Raw genomic sequence first — 25,356 nt, 5'->3', positions numbered from 1 at the left:
TTTTTTGTTATCCTTGTCCTGGGAGGCCAAACCTACCTCAAATTTGGGTTTGGTAGACTTTATTTGTCCTCTGAGTTGTTTGTTTAGTTTAATGAGAGTGCTTTTATCCTGCTGGGTGTTGCACCCCCTAATTTTTGCCATGATTTTCTTCCTCCTGTTATACATCCGATTGATTTTGTGATTCCACCAGGGTGGCTTGTGATTTGAGTTAGTTCTGAAATTCTTCCTGGTGTGTACAGCTGTCTCTATGCAGCTAGTAACATGCTTGTACAGGGTTTCTCTGAACAGTTTTGTATAGGCAGAAGTGTTCTCAGGTTTTATAGGTAGGTCCTTTGCATTTTCAATTTTCTGCAATGCCATTTGGACACTCCATAGCCCCAAGAGTATTCACAAAGTGTCTAGCTCCAGTTATCGCCCACTGCAGAATGCAGGACATTCAAATATACCCATACCTGGACTACCTCTTGATACTTCATTAGGACAGCCACACTCTTCATCATCACATTGCATGTTGTCCAAAACCTTGGAAAAACTAGGGTTCACTGTGAACCAGGAAAAGTCTCACTTGATACCCACCCAAGACCTGGCTTTCTTAGGGTTCAGGATAAAACAGACCAGATGGAAGCCTTCATTCCTTGCCAGAAGGTAGAAACCATCACCCATATCTCAAAAACGTCTCTCTCTCTCCAAACATTATCTGCCAGAGAATTCCTGAGAGTTCTTGGCCACATGGCATCCTTGATATGCATGCTTCCATTGGCAAGGCTGCATATTAGGAAGTTCCAATGAGTGCTGAAGAGTCGGTGGAACCAGCATTCCCATGCTCTGGATATTCCCCTACCTCTCCTTCCATGCCTGAAAAAAAATCTGGAATGGTGGATTGCAGCCATCTGCCTCAGTCAGGGTATACCTTTGTAGATCCCCCCACTCGTACAGCAAATCTTCACAGATGCTTCAGATCTGGTTTGGGCAGCAGTTTTGCAAATCCACAACAAACCAAACAAAGTTCAGGGAGAATGGTCCTCTCTCAAACAAAGGGACCACATCAGTATCAAAGAGATGAGGGCCCATCTCCTAGAATTGCAAACATTCCACCAAATTCTCCTACCAGGTACCATGAAAGTAGTCACAGACAATATGACGGTCTTGTGGTATATCAACAAATGGGTGGGGGGGGGGGCAAGGTCATACCTGCTCTGCAGCTTGGCAATTGAGATTTGTTCCCTAGCAGCAAAATTACACATTCACCTGCAAGCAGTGTACATTTCTTCTGCAGAGAATGTGATGGTGGACACTCTCAGCAGAACCTCTGCACCCTCTCTCGAATGGATGCTTCACAGGGAGGTGTTTCTGGATCTTATTCACAAGTGGGGTATTCCTGAGACAGATCTGTTTGCCTCCTCCCAGAACAGGCAGATGCCTCTGTTTGCACAAGGAATCCACATACACAGGCTTGGAAGGTAGACTCCTCCTCATTTTCCTTAGCGAGGATGTATCTTTATGCCTTCCCACCTTCTGACTGATTCAAAAATTCCTTCTGAAGATTCAGAGGGACAAACCAAAAATTCTGCTGGTGATTCCCTTTTGACCAAGGCAGCATTCATTTCTCTACTTCACCTACTAGCCAAGGACAATCACCACAGGTTACCCCACCAATTCAACCTACTCACATAAGACAGGGGGTCTCTCATACACCCTCAGGTGCTCAACCTCAGACTCTCTCTATGAGTGATGTAGTTCTGATCCCCTTCAGACACCAATATTCAGAGGATGTACTCAATGTCCTAGAGGAGTCTGGGAAACCTAATAACAGAAGAAATGATGTGTCAAAATAGAAAAGATTCTCCAGGTGATGCCAAAAGAAAAAGACAGGACCCATTTCTTATTCTTGTTCCTATGGTTCTTTCTTACTTGTATGAGCTTCTACATTCAGGACTGACTTACTCTTCCGTTAAGGTACACTTGTCAACCATTTCCACCTGTCTTCCTTTGGTACCTCCTTTGGCATCCATATTAGAGGTAAAACTACTCTTAAAAGGGGTCCTCCATATCAAACCCCCCTCTTAAACCTATACGTCCTTCATGGGACCTCAATTTTGTCCTTGAGAAACTCACACTACCTCCATTTGAACCAACTCACTCAACATCACTGAAACTATGTACTTGGAAAACAGTACTGCTGGTAGCCCTCACATCTCCCAGGAGGGTCTCCGAAATTCAAGCCCTGTTGGCTACCCCTCCTTTCCTAATCTCCCATAAGAACAGGGTCTCCCTCAGGACTAATCCTTCCTTCATGCCTAAAGTGGTTAATGAGCTGTGCTTGAATCAGACCATTAATCTTCTTGTTTTCTTCTCTCAACCTCAAAACTCCCCTGAAAGAACTCTATATTATCTGGACAAGACCAAATCCATTAGAAAATCTGACCAACTGCTTGTCTCCTTTCACCCAAGGGCCTTGGGGAAGGCAATATATAAACGGACTGTATCATCAAGGATTTCTAAAACTATCTCTTCTTGTTATTCCTTTCATGGAAAAGATTTAACTGCCAATGTGAGAGCTCATTCTACTAGGGCAGTTGCTTCTTCACCAGCCTTTTTTATAGGGGGGTGGACTATGCTTCCATACTGGAAGTGGCCACCTGGTCCTTATTCCATGAATTTACCAAGCACTACAGGCTAGATGTGATCTGTAGAGCCAGAACTGTGTTTGCTAGGTAAATTTTACCCTCAACCTACCTCCCAGGCTCATTCCTAAAGCATTGGTACTGTCCCTACAGTTATAAATACTGCAACATGAGAACAGAAGGACATAAAATAGTTGTGTAAGAACTTACCATAACCCTAGATGCCCTTCTCTTCCATGTTGCAATACTCAATCCCCCCTCCTACCCCATTTTATTCTGTTTATCCATCTGGGGTAGAATTTCCCTACCTTCTCTCTATCCAAATGTGGCACAGCAACAGAGACATGCCTCTATTAGGTTCCTTCTGGCATGGGAGCATATGTGAGTCTGAAAAAAATGAGACCACAATACATCATTTCAAAACTTTTCCCACCTTTAATGTGACCTATAACCTGTACAATCCAATTGAAAAACAAATTAGTTAGGGAACAAATATAAAAAAATAAAAAATGTACAATATTCTGGTTGCATAAATGTGCACACCCTTAAACTAATACTTTAATTAAATCAAAAGGTGCTTCAACAATGTATTAGTTTAAGGGTGTGCATGCATAACAAAGTATTAGTTTAAGGGTGTGCACACTTATGCAACCAAAGTATTGTACGTTTTTTATTTTTTATATTTTTTCCTTTAACAGCTATGGTGGTGCAGTCGTAGTGTTGTTGCCTCACAGCAAGAGGTACTCCCTTTCAAGTCTCAGCTGGAGCACCTTCTGTGTGGAGTCTGCATGTCCTCCCCATGGTCGAGTGGCGTTTGAAAGACATGCGTGAATGGGTGTGCCTTCGTTGAAGGTTGGGCATCGGGCTGGCAACTCGGCACCATAAAAATCTGCTGCCAATCATTAGAGGACTGGAGTTCCACTGTGGCGACCCCCATAAACTACAGATGATGACTAAAAAAGGTAGCAATTTCCAGAAGTATTTTTTTTTTCTGTAGATGCAACTTTCAAACGTTTTCTCTGCAATATCCAGCTGATCCTTGACATCAAGAAAGTTAACACTAACATCTTGGCCACTGACTGTAAAACTTAATCTCAAAATACCATAATTCATTTCCTCAGTAAATTGTTTAAATAAATTTTCATCTACCCATATAAAAAACAAATCATCTATGCAGCATTTATAAAATAAAACACATTTAAACAAAGATAATTTAACTAACACTGTTTCTTCCCTTCAACAAAAACAATACATTTGCAAATGTTAGCCCTACTTTATCACCCTTTGCTATACCAGTTTTCTGGTGAAAGATTGTTGTGTCTTTTGGCTTTTGCCAGCTAGGGGTCACCACAGCGGAACTCCGGTCCGCTAATGATTGGCAGTAGACTTTTACATGCCGAGTTGCCGGCCCTGATGCACAACCTTCAACGAAGGTGCGCCCATTCACATGTCTCCACACAGAAGACGCTCTAGCTGAGAATCGAACAGGACAACATCTTACTGTGAGGTGACAATGCCACCACAGCACCACCACCGCAGTTATTAAATTAAAGAATATATATTTTTAGCACTAAATCAACTAATACACTAATAAGGTTGGCAGCATTTTTATCCAGTCCTCCATATTTTAATACATAGAACTTCAAAAATTCCAACCCTTCATCTTGTTTAATACTTGTGTATAAAGAAGTAATATCTATGGTACCCATTATTTTTTCTTTACCAGTAAAACTATAAGTCTTAAAACATTCCACAAATGTCAAAGAATCTATTAAGAAAAATGGACTTCTGCATGATAGGGTTCAAAATTACATCTAAATAACTGGAAATTGAAACAGTTTTATGTTTAGAGGAAGACACAATTGGTCTAAAAGGTAGAACTTTTTCATTTTTATGGACCTTGGGGATGTTGAATAATTGCCAATTTCAGGCTTTTCAATTAAAAGGAAGTCATAAGTCTCAATATATTTATACAACCTTGATTGAACAAGTCAAATAACATTCTATCCATTTCATCAAAACATTTTTTTACATAATCTCTACTAACTTTACAATAACTTTCAGTGTTTAACAACTTGTTCATTTCATTAACATATTTAGAATATTCCATTATGACAATCTCACAGCCTTTGTCGGCTCTCATATAATTACTTGTATTGTGTTAAATTATTCAAAGCTATCTGTTCCCCATAACTTAAATTTAAAAAAAATTGCTCTTAGGTTTACATTTCTTTGTAATATCAAAATTGGCTTCACGTGTTTTTGCAAAAATATTAATAAGAGGAGGGTTAAACCTGCTTGGTTTCCAAATAACCTTTTCATTTTTATTTAAACAAACATCATACTGAATAAATTTCAAATTCAGTTTAAGCACAAAAAGTTTGAATTAATCCAGTATAAGAAACACGTTTAGTGAGTATAAAGGAAACTCTTATAAACAGGACACTAAGTTCACCATTGGAAAAAAAAAAACACGTTCACTTAAATTAAATATAGGATGTCCAAAATTTATCTTTCATGACCTCTTTTCCTCAACCTCTTTTTCTTCTTGTGTTCTCTTGATTGTTCCTGGTCATATTGGCTTGTTGAACTCGATTCCATCTCTGAAATAACAGGGAAACTGGCAAGTTTCCTACATTAATGTTTATTTCTACTGTGTTTGGGGTATTAACGACAATATTACTGCTACTTGAACTAGTACTCACTCCTGACACATTGTTAGAATTAACAGAAACATGAAGAAAATTGCTTAGCTGTCCAACACCATTACCTATGCTGTTAGTATTTGATATTAAATTAATGTTGGTATAATCTTTATGTTTGCTCCAAATCAAATAAGCTCTGTTATTAGCATAAGATATGGCTTTTCTTTTATGTTTCTTATTTTTTCTTGAAACGAATGTTGGAACATATCTATCAATTTTGATGCAAGGCTAAGGTGGAAATCATGATGAAATTCAAACATTGGATGTCAGATAATTTTGTCATTCAGATTACAAATGTCATCACCCAAACTAGGAAGTCGTTGCTTCTAATGACTGATTATTAACCAGTGTCTTTCACGCCCAATATTATTAAACAAAGTAAATTGTTGAATATGGGATCACTGTTAGAGATCCCATTGGGAAACTTATGCAGTCTAAGTCCTTGGGCAACTCATTTGAGTTAAACACACCTCTGAATATATAAAATGTTATACTCAAGGGACTTCAATTTACATCATTTTCGCTCTAATTCATAGATCAATGACTTACAGTTTTACTGCTTTGCCGCCTATTTTTTGGTATTTTCCGGCTTGCTAAAGTTTATATCTGTAACAGTAACAGTACTTGGAACACATCTAGAGCCTGTTTACTGCATTTCCTGTGTTGCACTTAATTTAAAATCGTTTTTTTTCTCTAAAAACTGCATTTTACCTGATTTTGGCCTAGCACTCAAGTGTGGGGTCATTTATTGCACTGTTGTGATTATTTTGCTGCTTGTGTATATCTGCTACCTTTAAACTACAACAAAAAGAAAAAAAATACAAAAAAATCTTGCTTTTTTCCCACCTTCTAAAAGTTAAGAAAGTTCAGTTACAGATTTGCTGTTCTGAACTGTTTGGAAGTTTCTAGAAGGCCAGTGCTTGCTTGGGCTAAAGGGAAGTCTCTGTGTTCACCAGTGGGAGTGGTTAACACTGAACAGCCTGCCTGTCCATGGAAGAGTGGTTACTACCTAGAAGCTGTAGTTTTATTGGCCGTTTTGGGTCAATTCTAAACTCCTTGATCTCTCTCTCTTAAAACCCTACAACTCTCTTTTTGAGCAGTTTTGTGCAGTGAGCAGCATCGGGCAGCGCCGCCTAAACAGGTTTAAACTATTCCAGGCTCCACAAAGTCTGCTCTTCATTTTTTCCCTTAGAACTGTTCAAACTCTCAAAGTAATTGCTCTATTCTCTTTCTAAAGCCCTGCACTTGCTCAGCTCTTATAAGGAAACACTAACTAACTAAAGCACTACACCCTCCTTGACTTCTCATAAGTATTAGGCTCCCGATTGGTCCTTCCTGATTAAGTGAAAAATCAGTTCCCTTCCCTAATCTGATCAGTAAAAAAACAGTTCCCTATACTAACTGGTATGTGCAAGGGTCAGTTTCAAGGTTACTCTCCAGTCCAGCTGGTGAATCTGGGAATTTTGAGGCAATGTTACAATTGCCTTATGTACACAGACAACCCTCTCCTCCTTCCAACAAACTCTAATACTTGTGAGAGATGCAGTTACACAGCCAAACTGGAGGTAGATCTCTCTCAACCCAGGAGGAAAAGGTAACAACACACACCAGAAATCCAGTCTCACACAGACCTATTGCATCTGCATACCCAACACATAAACACACAAAAACATACTCGGAGGCTCTAAATAAAAATCTGCCTAAACAGCAAAGACCTCCTAAGCAGATATCCAAGCAAAAGCCACCCCTCAACAATAGCCATGAATCACATATCTCACAAAATCAGTGTGCCTCACAGTCACAGCCCTTAAGGCCAAACAACACACCAAATACACTTGTTATAGGGAACTCTGTAGTCCGGCACACTGATGTCCCACTCACCAGACTGAACAAGGAGAAGGTCACTGTAAGCTGCCTGTCAGGTGCCAGGATCCGCCATATAATGCAAGCACTCAGGTCACTCCAAAGCAAGTACAAGTATGACTCCATCAATGTCCATGCTGGTGTGAATGACCTGAGACATACCTCCCTGGACTACATGAAAAGAGACATAGAGGAGCTCTCTGACCATGTAGCCCAGGCTGGTATGAACCTGACGTTGAGTAGCATCTTGCCCTCACCAAGAATGATGCCACAGTATAAAGACAAAATGATCAGTTTCAACAATTGGCTAAAGTATTGGTGTCATTCAAAGGGGATCCAGTGTCTGTCAGCCTGGGATGACATGCTCGACAAGCCACGTTGCTTCGCTAGGGACGGCTTGCACCTGTCACCCTTAGGCTTTCATATACTGGCCAAGGCTCTTGCCAACCCCATAGTGCCTTTTTTAGGCAAGGCTCAAAGGACAAACCTACCTCCATAGACAACCCAAGGATAAAAAAACTAAAGGTAATGCTACTCAATGTCAGAAGTCTAAACCTCAAGATGCACGCACTCGAGGCTCTCCTCAGTATGGAGAAAATCGATATCTGTGCGGTAACAGAAACCTGGTTCAAGGCTCCTGAGAGCACCCCAGCACTACCAGGTTATAACTCATACCATGTGTTTCGGCCCCAAAACTTGGACCGAAGCACAAAAGGAGGGGGAGTATCTGTATTCATCAAAGATACCTACACCTCCAGGTTAGTGGCACTGCACGAAGCATCAGAAACCATCCATGTGCAACTAACAGCAGGCAAAACTGCCTTTCAGTTTGTAGCCTGCTACAGAACACCCTCCCTATTACAGGAACCCCTCTTGGCATTCCTGAGAACACTGGAGAATATGAAGGTCTCTCCAAACATTATGTTATTGGGTGACTTCAACTACCCAAGCATTGACTAGGAAAACTACTCAAGCCCAAACACCCTCGCCCAATGGTTCCTTGAATTTATAAACTCTAACACAATGCAACAACTGGTCACCACTCCCACAAGAGGGAATAACATATTGGACCTGGTCATCACCAACATGGGGACTCTCTGTTCCATACCAGAGGTAAACACTCATTGGTAAGATCAGACCATAAACAAATTTCCCTGGACATCCATATCCTGTCCCCACCCCAAGCCAAGGAAATCACTGTAAAGAATTTCTCAAAAGCCAACTTTGCACTTCTCAAGACTGAGGTAGAATCCTTCAAAGCCTCTGGGCCAGAGGATAATACAGCAAAATCTGCAGAATCCTTTACAAATGCATTCTATGAGCACCTGCAGGAATGCATGTATCGTGCTATCCCAAATAAAACCAATACTCACTCCTCCAAAAACAGGAGACCGGTCTGGTGGACTCCGGCCATAAATAAGCTATACAACAGAAGGAGGAAGCTACTACATGACAGAGCAAAATCCCAAAAAGGGAAGGCATCTCTGATCAGTATTAGCAAGAAACTTTGATCCCTCATAAAATCATCAAAGGCCAGCTTCAAAAGAAAAATTGCCCTAGACACTAAAGATAATCACAAGGCCTTCTTTAGTTATGTCAGGAACATGGGCGGAAACTCCCAGATATGTTCTGAATTGTTGCATAATGGTACAAAATATACCGAACCTACAGACATAGCCAGCATCCTGGCAGACAGATTCAGCGCAAACTTCTCCCCCCCTTCCCCGCCAAAGGAGCAAATGCCTATCCCAACTGAATGTAACCTCCCTGACATCACAGATGCACAGGTGAAAGCTGCCCTCTCCAAAGCAAAAAACACAGCATCTATGGGACCGAATGGTGTCCCAAGCTGTGTCTTACACGAGCTCCAAGAAGAACTGAACCCTCACATTAAGTCACTGTTCAAACTTGGCCTTACTACAGGATATGTTCCCAAAGAATGGAGTACAGCTACAGTGGTCCCACTCCACAAAGGTGGTGCCACAATGGACCCCAGAAACTATCGCCCCATAAGCCTGACTAGTCTGGTCTGTAAAGCTATGAAGCGTATTATCATGGAACTCATAAACAAAGACTTTGGGAGCCTCCAGACACTGGACCGTACCCAATTCGGCTTTGTTAAGGGAAGATCTTGCCTCTTAAACCTAGTTGATTTCTTTGAAACAGTTACCAAAGCCATAGATGAGGGCAAGGTAGTCCACACAGCCTACCTGGACCTCGCAAAAGCCTTCAACACAATACCTCACACGGGCATCATAAATAAGCTTACCAGCTTAAATATCAACCCCTATATCACAAGATGGGTTGCAAACTGGCTCAGAGATAGAACCCACATGGTCAGAATCGCAGGTACCATATCCGAATCCAAACCAGTTACAAGAGGCATCCCACAGGGCTCAGGTCTGGGACCTCTCTTGTTCGGTATATACTTCTCTGAGGTTCAGGCTAACACGGGGGGATTATGGCTGACAAAGTTCGTAGATGACTGCAAACTGGGGGCCATAATCGAATCTCCAGCTGACACAAGTATCCTCCAGAAGAGTCTCACAGAAATGGATGCTTGGTGCCAGAGCCACGGCCTCAAGCTAAATGCTAAAAAGTGCATAGTCATCCCCTTTGGGAAAAACAAGGTGCCCACAAATTACCACATAGGTGATAATCCTTTAAGTTCGGAAGAAGTAATTAGAGATTTGGGGACCAACGTAGATAGTAATCTCTCCTTTGATAATCACGTTGCCAAAGTGGTTAGAAAGACCTTCTATATAGCCCACCTTATCACAAAAGGGTTCGCATCTAGAACAAGAGAGGTCATTGTGCCCCTCTACTCGTCACTCATCAGGCCCATAATTGAATACAATGCCCCTTTTGGGATGTACCTTACCTGACACCTGCAGCAACTGAAGAGACACGAAAAGGACATCACCAAGTGGATCATAGGCTACAAACAGATGTCCTATGCAGCTCGACTAAAGAAACTCCAGCTCTACTCCATTGCTTACCGCCTACTCAGAGGCGATCTATGCCTGATGTACAAAGCCATGTCAAACCCAGAATTAATGGACATGCTCCACCTCAAAAAATCCAAGTCCCTTAGTGCTACACGCTCCAGGGACCTAAACCTCAGCACAAAAATAAATAGGACATGCTGGAGGGACAGATTCATTTCCCAGAGGCTCCCCTCACTCTGGAATAGAATCCCAATTCATGTTAGACATAGCCCCTCGCTGACCCTCTTCAAGCGAAATCTGGACGCATGGATGGGAAATCACAAATTCACCCATGGGATCTCTTCTGTGTCCCTGCTAGACAGAGGCACAGTTAACTAATCTTAAAAGGGTACCTTCTGTGACCTACTTTACAGAGGCACAGTAGGCTAATCTAATAGGGAGGTGGAAGCCAAATACACTCTGGCTAGGCTTATAAATGCCCTAGGGCAGATAGCCTAGTATCTACCTATGAACCTATGAATAGTAGGTCCATTGGCATGGTCAGAAAGGAATGTTTGCAGCAGCTAGTCCCTATGGGTTATCAAATGGTTCCTGTAGTATTAGAAAAAGGAGATTAATATCTAAGATTATGAATAACTGCCTAAAAGTGAACAGTGTTTGCAAGGGTGCATAAATAATTTGGTTTGAAATATTAGGCTGTGTAGTTAAGCAGCAGGTTAGGTGGACAACACCTGGCCAGTGGAAAAGACCAAGTAATATATTAACAGAAAGATAACTAAGGTAGCCTCTAAACTGTATCTTTTAGTCCTTTGGCATGGGAACTTCAAAGAACAAGACCCTGTATGGTATAGGCTGGATAGGATTCACTTGTCTGACTTGGATTTTGACTTACTTAACCTAAAGATCATTCTGTTGCTCCAGGACCTCTTCAGGGAGACCAACCAGGGACATCACAATGAATAACCCTGGCAGTAGGAGGTCAGGGACCTGTAGTAAGCAGACTGTCTAGTAGGCCAGGGGGGCACACCATACTGTACACCAGTTCCTTTTACTCTTTGGTGGTTTCTGAGTACACCTGCTTGTTTGGGCAAACAGGGAAATCTGTGCCATTGGATCATTGGTGTTAAGTGCAAAGTGGAGCATGAGCAGTTTGCTTTGACAGGTTTCCATCAAACCAGTTTGAGTAGGTAGTACAGCATTTGGATGCATGTCACTAGGGGCTAGCAGCAGCTGTGTTCCAGAAAGACAATAGTGGGAATATATTGGGGAACTTAATAGACTTAAAGTGGAGGCAGAGAGAACCATGCAACATCCTTTGGCAAATCATGTACTTGCTTTGATAAATAAACAGAGATCTCTCAGGGTAAGGTACCTGTTATGTCCCCAAACGAAATTTGTCTATATCAAGGTGCAGGTACTCCACGACTAACGAAGCCAACCATCAACCAAAAAAGCAAAAATCAATAAAAATTTTTTGAACAGCAAAAGAACTTTATTCCATGGGTTGTTAGCGCTTTCACGTCTACTCTGGACGCTTCTTCAGACTTGTACTTGCTTTATTGTTAACTAAGAAAATTATATATGAATGTATAAGCATTCCTAGTGCCTGTGTTCTGGTTGCTGAATAACCATGTTCCAGATCTGCAAAATGTTTTCATTTGTGAGTACAAGGGTAGTGAAGGGGACAGACTAAAAGAAAGAAAGACATTTAATTTACCTGAAAAGCTACTATGGGATACACCTCTGGAGTCACTTCTTTTAAAAATATTTGTACATTTTCCTTAAACCCCTGTTATTGCATGCAACTAACCTAGTTATCCCAAAAATGTCAATGGGAAATACTAAAAGAGAAATAGATGGAAAACTCAAAGGTCAGATTTGTGTGATACTCCACAACTGTGGAACTCTTTTTGTAACTTGTGCCTATGCCACTCATCACAAAACGCATTCTGTAATGTTATAATACAAGATGTTTTACAGATATTTACTTTATCACATACCAGACTTCCATGCTTTCCATATATGGGTTAGTATGCACATGTACACATGCACACACACACACACACACACACACACACACACACACACACACACACACACACACACACACACGCGCACGCACACACACACACACACACACACACACACACACACACACACACACACACACACACACACACACACACACAGAAGATATCATTTCATTCTCTTGTCACTGTCATACCTAAACCTAATAAATTACCTTACACAATTGCAAATGTAGCACCTTTTTCTTTATTTTATAGGCATACAAATCAGTTTACTATCAAAATGTCACCCTTTAAAAATATCCTGTTTGGAGCATCGAAGAAAAGAGCGAAAGTAATAATATATGTCGTCACAATGTCAAATCTGCTGAACGAATTCAGCAGATTCGAAATGTTGGCCTAACAGAGCACACAATGTCCATATAGGAGCTCATGTAAGTGAAACTCACATCACGTCTTTGCAGGGGAGCACCCCCCCCCCAACTATATATTCCAACTCTGAGATCGCACTGCAGTGAGGAAAGGGATGGCTGTCCCAAACCGCACTGTACCATGATCTCTCTGCATTACTTTGAGCTCATATCAGCGAATACACAGCAGCATTCGCTGATATGAACCTTCGAACATGGAATGATCGGCAACACGGGAAAATGAACATCTGTCTTTCGATTTTCTGTCTGCAGAGCATCTCCATTTGTCTATTTGATAGCGAACCATACGAATCTATATAGTACAGTTCTATCAAACAGACTAAGACTATTCTGAAAAAATGCATTATTTGTAAAGATCATATTGGTTTTGAAAAGAACAAATTTAGCACTGACCATGTTTTGAATTTGTTCATTTATTTTTACACTTGTTAACATTCTCATTTACATTGGTAATTATTACTGAGTTAGAGAAAACATTTTATACTGAACAATGGCCATATTTATGACATTTAATTGATATACAGGAACTTAACTTAAACCCTCATTAAATGCTTATAGGCAATATATAATAATATGACTGTCTCTGTACTATTAAATTCCCACTTTCGCCATTATTCTTTTTAATATTTATTAATTTATTAATACTCTAAAAGCAAGATGAGACGACCACAAGAGGTTAAAAGTTGGATACCAGAGCAAAGTTGCAGTAAGAATAAACTGTTATGAAGCCCAAATCTTTATTTGTTCCAGCTCTGACATAGCTTTACTTATGAAGAGACTTGAAGACGTGTCTACTCTGTTTACTTTCTCCAAAACTAAAATTTTTATCTATGAGCAAATAAGATAGTTTCTTAGCATGTTATAACACCAAGCCCTTTGAATGTGTCTAGGAATTGCATCGTTTATCTACATTGGAATATTCATTACTGATAGTAAGGACAAAACAGTAGAATTATGGATTTTAAAAAGCTATGGAGTGACTGTTTTAAAGCCAAAAGAATATAATTATGTCTTTAAAAAGCTATGGAGTGGCTGCTCTATGTACAATTGTGCTTGTAGTCATCTGAAATTACCATAAGTGAGAAGGATAAGGGGATTTACTGTTATGTTTATTTTTTCTGATTTATCTTTTTAACCATGTTTACTTATCTATTAACACAGATCCCAGTTCTTACACATAATAAATAGCTAAGCAAATCGCAAAGTACAATTATTTTATATATGTGGGAGGGTAAATCTCAGCAAATATTAAAATTACTCTGAAACTTTATGCAGGGAAGTTCCTGAACATGAAAATCAGACAGTAGGCTTCACAGATATTGCATGCAGCACAGAAAAGATGAGCTGAGATATGAAGCTTTTCTGGTGTACTTTTCTGTCCTAAACAAGACTCATAAAGAGGATCATATATATAGCAATGAGCAACATATAGGCAGCTCTATGAAATGTCCAGCATACTCAGCTTGCATAGGACACTGTACATACCACCTACACACTGATTGCTTATTCTGATATGAAAAACCCACTTGAGAGCAGTCCCATGTATATGTTAGCAGACTGAGCCCCCCTATCAAAAAAAAAAAAAAAAATATATATATATATATATATATATATATATATATATATAGTTTACTATTAAAATCTCAAAATTAAAAAAAAAAACGGTACTTATCAGCAAACTGTTTTGCCAAAAGTACACATTACCTAATGGCCCTAATGTCGAAAATAAGCTGTTAATGCCGAAAATGTCGAACATGACATTTTCAACATTTAACAGCAATTCCAACCTTCCCATAACTCCCTAGCTACCACACCTAACATCCCATTTACTTGTGGGGGGCTGTGCCGCCCACACCCCCCCAACTATATATTCGAACTCTGAGATCACACTACAGTGAGGAAAGTGATGTAGTTCCCTTACCGCACTGTACCGCAATCCTTCTGCATAATTGAATGTTACATTTGCGAATGCACAGTGCATTTGCAAATATACCATTTGATTATGTAGCTGGCACACATATGAACTATTAGAACATCTGTAGTTTGAATAGTTCATAGGCGTGCAATGGTATTTTAATAGTAAACCATATATATATATATATATATATATATATATATATATATATATATATATATATATATATGCATTACTCATCACGGGATTAATTATAATTAAAAAGAAGTTATGTTGTTGGTAGGGTAGAGGAGTTTTCATTGTGTGGCTTTTCCTTATTTTAAAACTAGTTTTATCTATTGTTATATTAATTCTGAAATAAATGCTCAATTTACCATTTGTTTATCAGATGTGAGATTGCACATGATGTTCCCCTTGGTATGTACCTGCCCAAATATCTCATGCAATTTAAATTGCCTAAACACTTTCTTACAAAGAAAATGAAGTTCTTAAATCAGGAAAGCTACACAGTTCATCCCATCATTGTCCCTCTTCTTGGTGTCATACAGGCTGCAGAGTGGCAGCCTCTGCCTTGTGTAAAGATCTTCTTCAGTCCTTATTCTGCTATGCCTAGTGCACTTTCACAAGTCCAATGGTGGAATTAACACTTGGTCAACACATCTCAGTCTCTTTATGCAACATAAATAAAACATATTAGAGGGATAGTTATGTATCACAAGGAATACCACTTCATTGGAACCGTCTTCCTCGCCACATAAAGCAATGTACTTCTTTCACTATTTCAACTTAATCCTTATCTTAACACCTTTGTCCATCATGGATAGTGACAACATGCAAATGATCTGCTTGTCTCTGGGTTCTCTGTATTTAAAAAATAAGTGCTAAAAACTTCACGGGATTTTATTGCTAGACTTCTAAATATTCTTTTGGATCAATAGTCTAGTAAATGCCTAACAATCTGTGAACCTATAAATGTATGTTTTTACAAGTATATTTATATATTTCAGCTCTATCATTATTGCAAGTGTAGGATGCTTTTTTCAAAAATAACTTTTTCAATTCATCTTTGAGGACAGCTCCTTTAGGTGTTCAAGAAGGGATATGCATGTCAAAGAGACCACCAATGAGCATCTGAGATCAGTGTAATGTAGATTTGTTGTGTCGGTTTGTGTACATGCTATGACAGTTTAGGGGGATCTGAGGTACTAACTGGCGGTATTGTGGTAGTAAAAGTTGGACAATGAAGGGGACTGTCTTTTGAGTGAGTAATCTAAATACCAGAAATTCAAGATGCTACTTTAACTGATACATGCAGCTACTTGATTTCATAGAGGGTTTGGCAGTTTTAGGAGCTATGGAGATGAATTTGTATATATTATTGGCAGTGGTCTACAGTGCCAGTACCATGAGATTTTTCCTTGAGTTGGAGGCAAGCTTGGCAAGGAGAACACATTGTCCAATAGTACCCCTACCCTCAAGGGACAGGAAGTATATTATACCATGACCGCCGAAAAACGTGCACGCTGATTGGCCAGCGTGCCCGTTGTAAATCGAGTTATACTAATGGAAAAAGGTCCGGTCGCCCGGACTTTTTTTCCATTAGTATAACACGTTTTTTTAAAACACTGTCTCGCTATGTTAAATGGGTTTAACATAGCGAGACAGCTTTAAAATAAGCAACGGAGATCTCCGTTGCTTATTTTAAAACTGTCTCGCTATGTTAAACCCATTTAACATAGCGAGACAGTGTTTTAAAAAAAAGCAACGGAGACAAGATCTCCGTTGCTTTTTTTTAGTGTTTCGCTATGTTAAATGAGTTTAACATAGCGAGACAGTTTTAAAATAAGCAACGGACATCTCCGTTGCTTATTTTAAAACTGTCTCACTATGTTAAACTCATTTAACATAGAGAAACACAAAAAAAAAAAGCAACGGAGACCTTGCTTTCTCCGTTGCTTTTGCTCAACTCTGATGTACTGCGCAGGCGCGCAGTACATCAGAACTGCCGCGGATGCCAGACATCTGCGGAAGGGCAGTAAACAGGCATTATACTATGCCATTATTTAAGAAAAGTAATAGTTTCTTTTCTTAAATAATGTCATGGTATAATAGCAATAACCCACTTCTGGGTGTGGGTAATGCTAAATTTACCCACGGTTGGCTTTGTTTGGTCCCTCGGGCTTCGCCCTCGGGACCAAACCACGCCAACCATGGGTAAATTTAGCATTACCCACACCCAGGCATGGGTTATTGCTATAATATATTCCTTGCCAAAAATATAAGAGAGCTAGCCTGTTTATCATGCTATCTATCTATCTATCTATCTATCTATCTATCTATCTATCTATCTATCTATCTATCTATCTATCAGTCTATCTATTATTAACCTTGATGTGGTTTTGGAAATTTAGATGTTGGTTTAACCAAATTCCTAGGTATGTAAAATGTATATTTTCCAGTGATGATTGGTTGTTGAAGCCCATGTGACAGCTTCTGAGGACAGAAGCAAGCTTCTGTTTAACTCTGAAAATAATTGTCTTAGTTTTTTTGGTGTTTAAGATAAGCTGTTTGTTAGTTAGCCAACTGGAAGATTAGTTAAGGTCATCCTCTGTCTTGATTTCAGAGAGTGAATTATTGGATTTGTAAGTAATCATATAACTTTTGCATACAGTATGATTTGTAAGTTAGGATAGTGATAATTAATAAAGAGGGTGAACAAAAAGGGAGAATGAACTGATCCTTGAGCAACATGCTTACAAAGTGTTGCACTGCTAGAGGTGGGAGTATAGTTTTTGACAGAGAATTTTCTGTTCATTTGAAAACATTGAATTCATCTGAGGGTATTGTAACTTATTCCTGCTTGAATTATTGAGTGAGAGAGTAGGTTGTGGGTTCACCAGATCAAAAGTCTTGGCGAGCCCAACAAAAACAGCATCTGTAAAAGCACTATTTTTAGTATGTCATCTGTTAGACTAAAATAGGCTCTCTGCATGTGTCTGCTGGCCTAGAATCCAAGTTGATTGTTGGACAGTGTTTTATTAGATTTTAGGTTGTTGCATAATTAAAGGTGAATAATCTTTTCATATATTTTGCCAAATGTTAGAATAACAGAGATTGAGCAGAAGTCTTTAACCAAGGAGTTTTTTTTGTTTGTTTGTTTGTTTTAACAGGCATAATCACTTGTTTGCAGTGGTAGGGCTTGAAGTTTTGATCCTGGTAATGGGTGTAAAGGATATTAAGGTGTCATATGAGATGATATTTTCAGAGCTTAATGAATTAGATGTGTTGGCCATCATAATTGTCAAATGAAAATTCAATATCTTTTTTTTGTTATAGTTTTAAAGTTAGAGGGAGGTGTGAAGATGTTTAATATTGGTGTCTGGTTGAGTTTGTTGTGGTCTGAGCTGGGTGAGGAGGAATTACAGAGACTGCATAGTGGTAATGGGTAGGGATGAAAAACCTGAGGTTGGGTGTATGGAGTTATTTGTGTAGGAGTTTTGGCTGTACGTTCTGCCAGTAATGTGGTTGACTATTTTCCAGGAGTGTTTAGGTTTGTAACGTCAGTGTTTTTATGAGCTTTGTAGTCGCATAGTTTTATGCTTGTAGTGGCTGTGTTTGCTAGGTTATTAACTATTGAGGACTGCCTTGCTTTCCATATTTATGTATTGTTTGCATGTTTTATAGATTTCATCTTTTAGATTGACAAAGTTAAGCAGTTCTTTATGATCAATTATTAAAAAAGTCATTTTACTTTGGAGAAGTGCTCATTCCAAAGGATTAATGGAATGTTTCTGTGGGTGTTAATAGCTAGGAGGTATCAGGTGCAGACAGTATTAAGGACCAATTAATAGTCATCAAGTCTTTGTTTATAGCAGCAATATTCTTTTTGTTTTGGAGACAGAAAGACATACGGTTGTGGTGCTTTCTGGATGAAGTGATTAGAAAGAATGCAGTCTTACAGTGGTCAGTGAGGGAGAGAAGATAGATGCTGTCACCTCCCCTGTTGACCCAGGAGGATTGCAGTAACTCCACCACCATTGTGTGCAAGTATACAAGCATACAAACACAGACACTCAGTACCTGTTGATTAATGTATCTGAAAACCTACCAAGGCCATAGCTGAGCTACTTTAGGCAAAGTTTGGTGTCAAAATGTGTGACATGAAAAGTTGCAAATTGATTTGTGTTGTGTATGCTTGAGTGTGCATAAGTTTATAGATTGAAAAGGTGGTTTTCCTTGATTGATTATTATTTGGAGTAGTGGGGCAAAAACAGTGGGGTGATTTGGAAGGAAAATGTGATTCCCTGCTCTTAAACTGATGTTTGATGCAGTAGAGAATTTCTACAAGATCTCTACTCCCTTTATCTTCCAAACCAAGTCAGTGATTATCTTTGAACACTCCAAAATAATCAATAAACATGCCTTTACAATAAACAAACACTTATGCAAACACAGCCTATAGATGGCATAACCACATATGTGAATTTATAAGTTATTTTACAACGTTTTTGGCATCAGACTTTCTTTGGATAAGATGAGCTGTCAACCACACAATGCAGCTCTAATGGGTTCGATGTTTGATGCATGCTATAAGTAATATCATGAAAAACATTACACAGACCTCTCAACATATTACACAGTGCTAAAATTATTAATTTTATTAATATTTGTTAACGTGGTAGATGTTAATTTGCAGAAATTAGATACTATGTCATTCACCTATCTTCTTTAACATCATATAAATACCCGATTTCTAATGCCTATTTTCTTCAAATTGTTCTTTTCCAGGACTGTGTATCCTCTGTTTATTCCTTAGTGGTAGGGAATTCAAATAATTATCTTTTTTGTCTGGTAGAAATATTCTGACTTGTGAGAGGGCGGTATCTTATGTACTCAGTGGTCATAGTTAGATAGTATGTTTTTTCAAGTACAGCTGATTATATTAATTAATAATTTCCTCACACTATTCTGTGATATGTTGCTTATTTTCTGCCTCCTGAAGTTTAACTGTTTTGCATATTAACTACTTGTTAAATGTTTTAAACTATACATATCATCCTGCAGTTTTTTTTCTGTCCTGATTATTATACCTACTATAATAAACTTATTAGATATTACATTTATAACATAAATCTTATTTCTAATGGGATAATCATTACCAGCATCAGTTCCCAGATTGCAAACAAGAAACATTTTTGGCAGTTTGTGTGCCTTTCTGTTTTAGTAGGCTCTTATTTCACAGATTTTTTTTCTTTAAGCACCTTGCTGCATTTGCATGAGTAAGATCCATGAAAATGCCAACATTATAAGTAATTTGTGCAGCATTAAAATACAAAAACATTGAAAATAGCATATTAAGGTCTCACAATGACAACAGTAATGGATTGTAAAATATTAGAATTAGCAAACACACCAGGTTTAGAACTGCTATGTACTTGGATTCCTTTAAAAGAAAAGTGGATAAATGGGTCAAATAATAACGGTAACAATACTGTGCGTGCGCGCGTATTTGTGTGTGTGTCTGTGTCCATTTGTAACTTAATGTGCTGTCCATTTCAGCGGAGTAAATCACTCAAGCTTTCTTTGCAAATAAAATTATAGGTAGTGGAAAACATAAAAGTTGAAAGGGAAATATCACTCTGGATTCCAAAAAGACATGCTCATACAAGAAACTGCAGGGTTATATTTATCTGATATATACTGGTGGACTTGGTGTGCTGTTTTGCCCTGAATGTAAGCCATTCTGGATTTGAGGGAAGCAACTCTAAATGTTCAGGGAGTGTATTTTATTATCCATTGTTATCCATTGAGTCATACTCTTTTTATGCTGCACTTAGATCTGGAAAATAATTCAGTCTTTTGCTGCTTTCTGACAGTAATGTGTGTCTGTTTGAACAAGACAGTAACTTCATAAAAGAAATATTTGCCACTAATATATATAGAAAATCAATAAATGACAAAATAACGCCCTAATTAAAAAAATCATGTTGTTTATTTGTATTTGTCATTAAACATGCAGTAAATGACAATAACCTATTGAAATAAACAGATAAATGAGTTTCATTGTTTATTATTTATAGATCTTGCTGGACATGGGAGCATCAGCAAACTATAAGGACCGCCGAGGTTTAACACCCTTGTATCACACAGCTATTGTTGGAGGGGACCCTCATTGCTGTGAGCTTCTGCTGTACAACCGAGCCCAGCTTGGCACTAACGATGAGAATGGATGGCAAGAAGTTCACCAGGTAAATGACAGAATCCCACAGTTCTCACAAACTGATGTCGCAAAAAACATACTTAGCTACTGCATTTGTTAACCTTAATGAGATTTCAGCATTTATGAACTATTTTGCCTTTCTAATTATACTTCATTGATGTAACTAAATTGATCTTGCTCACTTAGTGCTGAAAGAAGAACTAGTTATATAGCCAACATGTAATAGGATAACAAGACAGTTAACTATACTTGTTAACCTATCTTTAGCCGGGTCTACTTCATAACATTGAAATTTCATAACGTTGAATTTCAAAACATTGAGACCATAAGATCGAAAATTCAAAACACTGAAAACCCAAAACAATGAAAATTCAGAACATTGAAACTGTGCTTCATAACATTGAAAACTACAATGCATATATAAATAACATCCCCTCCACCTATAACAACACCTAACTAACAAACACACTTTCTACTATGTTTCTGCAGGGTGGCAAGCCCCCCTGCAACCACTATGGGTGGGGGGGGGCTCTGCCCCCCCCCCCGTAAATTAAATACACCAACTCCAAGATCGCACTACAGTGGAAAAAATTGAATTTCCTGTAGTGAGGTTCCTGGTAGAATCACAATATCAATTGGTTATACGAAAAAAGAAAACAAATCTTGGCCAAGCATAGGAGGAACAACACCATACATATTAAAAGCCCCCTGTCCAATCTAAACAGGCAGTTAAGAGGGTTAATTAATACTTCAAAGGCTAAATTTGAAGAAGAAATAGCTTCTCTGGCAAAGGACAACCAGAAATCTTTCTACAGCTATGTCCGTAACCTCAGAGGAAATACACGACCAATGCACAGAACTTACTGTAAATGGCATCACCCACATTGAACCAGAGGCCATTGCCAAACTTTTGGCTGACAGGTTCATCTCGAATTTCTCCTCCCTCTCTCTTCCTGGTAGTCCAAAGGAAATACCACATAACACAATCACTCCAATCATTAATTAATAGAGAGCAGGTCATTAATGCATTTTCCAAGGCCAAAAACACTGCATCAGTGGGTCCTGATAACATCCTGGGATGTTTAATAAATAGCATGAAACATGACCTCTCTGGTCCACTTGAATCACTTTTCAAATGGAGACTTCAGTCAGGTTTTGTGCCCAAGGAATGAAAGATAGTGACTGTCATTCCCCTGCACAAAGGAGGTCCAGCCAGTGATCCAGGTAACTAAAGATCCATAAGTCTTACCAGCCTATTATGTAAAACCATGGAAATAATCATCATGGACATGATAAATGAGAACATATGTGACCTTGAAATGCTGCACCCATCACAGTTCAACTTTGTTAAAGGAAGGTCATGCCTATTAAATCTGGTGGACTTTTTTGAGAGGATCACCAAAGCATTGGATGAAGGTAAGACTGTGCACACTGCTTATCTTGACCTGGCCAAGGCTTTTGATACAAAACCCAACTTGGGCATTATAGACAAGCTCACTAATTTAGGTATAAACCCTTTTATCATCCACTGATAGGACCCAAGAGATCAAAATAGTTGAGGCTACTTCTACCAATAGGCCAGTCGCTGGCAAAGTCCCTCAGGGCTCAGTAGTGGGCCTGCTCCTTTTTGGTATCTATTTTTCTGAAATGCAAGTAAATCCGGAAGGTTTATGGCTGACAAAATTTATAGATGATTGCTAGCTGGGGGTAATCATCATCTCCCCTGCAGACACTAGCATTCTTCATGAAGATTTATTTCTGACTAAAAAATGGTGCCAAAACAATGGTTTTAAACTCAATCCTAAGAAATGCATAATTGTACCCTTTGGGAAATCAACCATCCTGGATAATTACCATGTTGGCAATATACCCATAAGAGTTGACCCAGTGGTCAGGGATATGGGTACACATGTGGCAACATTGGTGAGGAAGTCCTTTTATGTTGCGTAACTTATAAGTAAGGGCATGGCTTCTAGGTCCAGAGATGTCATTATCCCACTGTATTCCACCCTTATCAGACAAGTCATAGAGTACAATGCTTCCTTTGGTATATACCTGACCAGGCATATCCAGCAACTAGAGAGACCTCAAAGGTTCTGTGCAAAAAGAATACAAGGCATAAAATACCTGCCTGTGAAGAGTGATTTTAAAGCCCATTCCCTCTACTCAGCTTCCTAAGGATTGCTGAGGGGTGATCTATGCCTGACTTACAAGGCATTCACAAAACCCACACTTATAAATCTCCTACATACTTGAAAGTCAAAGAGTAACAGAAATACAAGATCTAGGGATATGAATTTTGTCTATGACAAACAGAACAGGCTGGAGAGACAGATATGTGTCACAGAGACTTCCCCCTCCTATGGAACAGGCTTCCTATCCAAGTGAAGCTGAGTTTTGTCTATTACCCAGTTTATGAACAACTTAGACAAGTGGGTGGGGAACAGAAAATTTACACCAGGCTGGCACCCATATCCCTCATGGACAGAGGTAACTTATAAAAGCCTGACCCTCAATGTCCTATTTGGATGCAGGACATCATTATTCTTTGGGGAAAACCAGGGTAGGCTTAGAAAGGCCCCAGGTCATTAGCCTAGTAACAGACTATGAATCTATAAAAGAACACCTTAAGAATTAATCAGAGTGTACCTGTTTCTGGCATACAGTTTAAGGAATAAGGGACCACACCACTGACACATTTAATCACTTCTATCTCATCCTCTTTATTATTATGATATACAACTGAAGAGAGGAAAATCATTATTATGAATACGGTAAGTGCTACTTTTGGATGAAAACATGTTGTAAATATTGCAAATAGCATTCTAAGGTGAAAACATGAATTTTCTTGCTGTAAGTAATATGTACTATTCAAATGTTAATCCTACTATTAATCAAAGAATGATGTTGCTCATGTCTCTGAATAATACACTTGTTTACATAACATGATGAGAATACTGTTTAAACTTCTGAAATGTATGCTGTAACTTCATTTCTGTTTGCTGCTTATCAGAGCCTGGGTCATGGCTGAATATGGTCAGGTGACCAGAATATCTACTCAGTTATCAAATTGTATTTTCAGTTATCAAATTATATTTGTTAAAACAATAAACACATTCTTTGATTAGACTTGAAAACAATGATTGACTCAAGAATCATCTTTAAAGAGATTTTTAACATAAACACCTGAAGTGTTATATGTACTGTGTTTACCAATCTTGTCCAGGTTGAAGGATTTCTTCTGGGGAAAAAAACTTCCTTATAAAGAAGTTTACTCATTCACAAATACAAAAAAAAAAAAAAAAAAAAGTAAACCACATGCATGTGACTAAAAACAAAATAGTATTTACTAAATGCACATAAACAAACATCACGGCAATGTTCTTCCTACTTAAACTACAGTAGTCAATCACGGTTATTAATGGAACGACTAACAAAGGAATCAGCCAATCCCAACCTTGTTTCTGCTGGCTATGCAACATATCGACTCCTTGGCAAAATGTCTAAGGAACAAAACTAATTCAAAAATTAAGTAAATGGAAAAGGTACAATTTGTCAAGCAAGTGACTACAAAACTTTAAGGGGATTCATAAATAAGTTCATAATAAACCTTATAAATGTTATTAAATGTATATAAGTATACATCATAATAGAGATTTAACATCTACTATTGCAAATAAAATATTACTACTTCATTTATCATACCCCAGGTGTATTAAACCTGTATCCCATCCTCCTTCATGGAGATCAGTGATAACATCTGTATCAAGAGAATTATGTTTTGGTTTGTATAAAAAAATAATGTTAAAAGATGTGCATCCCCACAATGTTCCAATTCAAAATTCTTAGCAAAAGGGCTGCAGATGACTTATTTCAAACTGATCCATTTCTCCAGTGTTAAATTGTATTGAACCTCATACTTTTACATTTACTGTATATTTAATGCCTCGATTGTTTCTGACCAACACCTCTTAGCACTAACAACAGGCAGCTTGACAAATGTATCAAATTTTTTCAGAGTGTGTAAAACCTGAATCCCTGTTGAAGTGACACCTCACCCCCATTGTAAAAATGGGTGATGGATTTGGATGGATGAATGGATGGATGCATGGCAGCAAAATTCATTTATTCATTGTTTTTATTCATTAACATTGCTTTACAGGGAAAGCCCGACTAGATAATTTTATCTATTTTCAGTGGAGGCCCACAGAAAAGAGCTCCACAACTTAAAGACCAGAAAATATATTTGCATAGGTGAAAATTGATACCAGATTACAGTATACTGTAAATATATGAATTAATACAAAATGAATACACTCATGACATGTAGAATAATACACATCATTAAAACAAGATAAATACAATATCATGCAGCATTAAAAAGTGTTGACATGTCATAAGTGTGAGAGTTTATTACTGACTCATAAAGCAAATGTTAGAGTGGAAATTTCAACCAGTGAATAAGGAGGAGGAGAGGAGGAAGGGAGGGGAAAGTCAGCAAAAGTATTTCTAGAGGTCATGATTGTAGTATACACCAAATGTACATGCACCGAGATTCCAGGATTTTGTAAACACAAACTCCCTGGACCAGATAGTCAATTCACCAACCAGGGGTGCAACCAT

The 25,356-nt window shown here is 38.5% G+C and overlaps 1 protein-coding gene across 1 annotated transcript in view; it reads left to right on the top strand.

The window, feature by feature from the left end:
* Positions 1–25,356, top strand: part of SHANK1 (SH3 and multiple ankyrin repeat domains 1) — a 3,668,399-nt gene that overhangs the window by 1,169,854 nt on the left and 2,473,189 nt on the right. The window contains exon 6 of the mRNA XM_044059396.1: positions 20,594–20,761. Within this exon, the coding sequence (XP_043915331.1) occupies positions 20,594–20,761 (168 nt within the window). The remainder of the gene's footprint in view (positions 1–20,593; positions 20,762–25,356) is intronic.

Source organism: Protopterus annectens, chromosome 17.part0, assembly GCF_019279795.1.
Source record: "Protopterus annectens isolate FY-2018-M chromosome 17.part0, PAN1.0, whole genome shotgun sequence".
Classification (NCBI taxonomy): domain Eukaryota; kingdom Metazoa; phylum Chordata; order Ceratodontiformes; family Protopteridae; genus Protopterus; species Protopterus annectens.
Note: the sequence above shows the minus strand (reverse complement) of the source record. Positions and strands in the feature narration are given on the sequence as shown.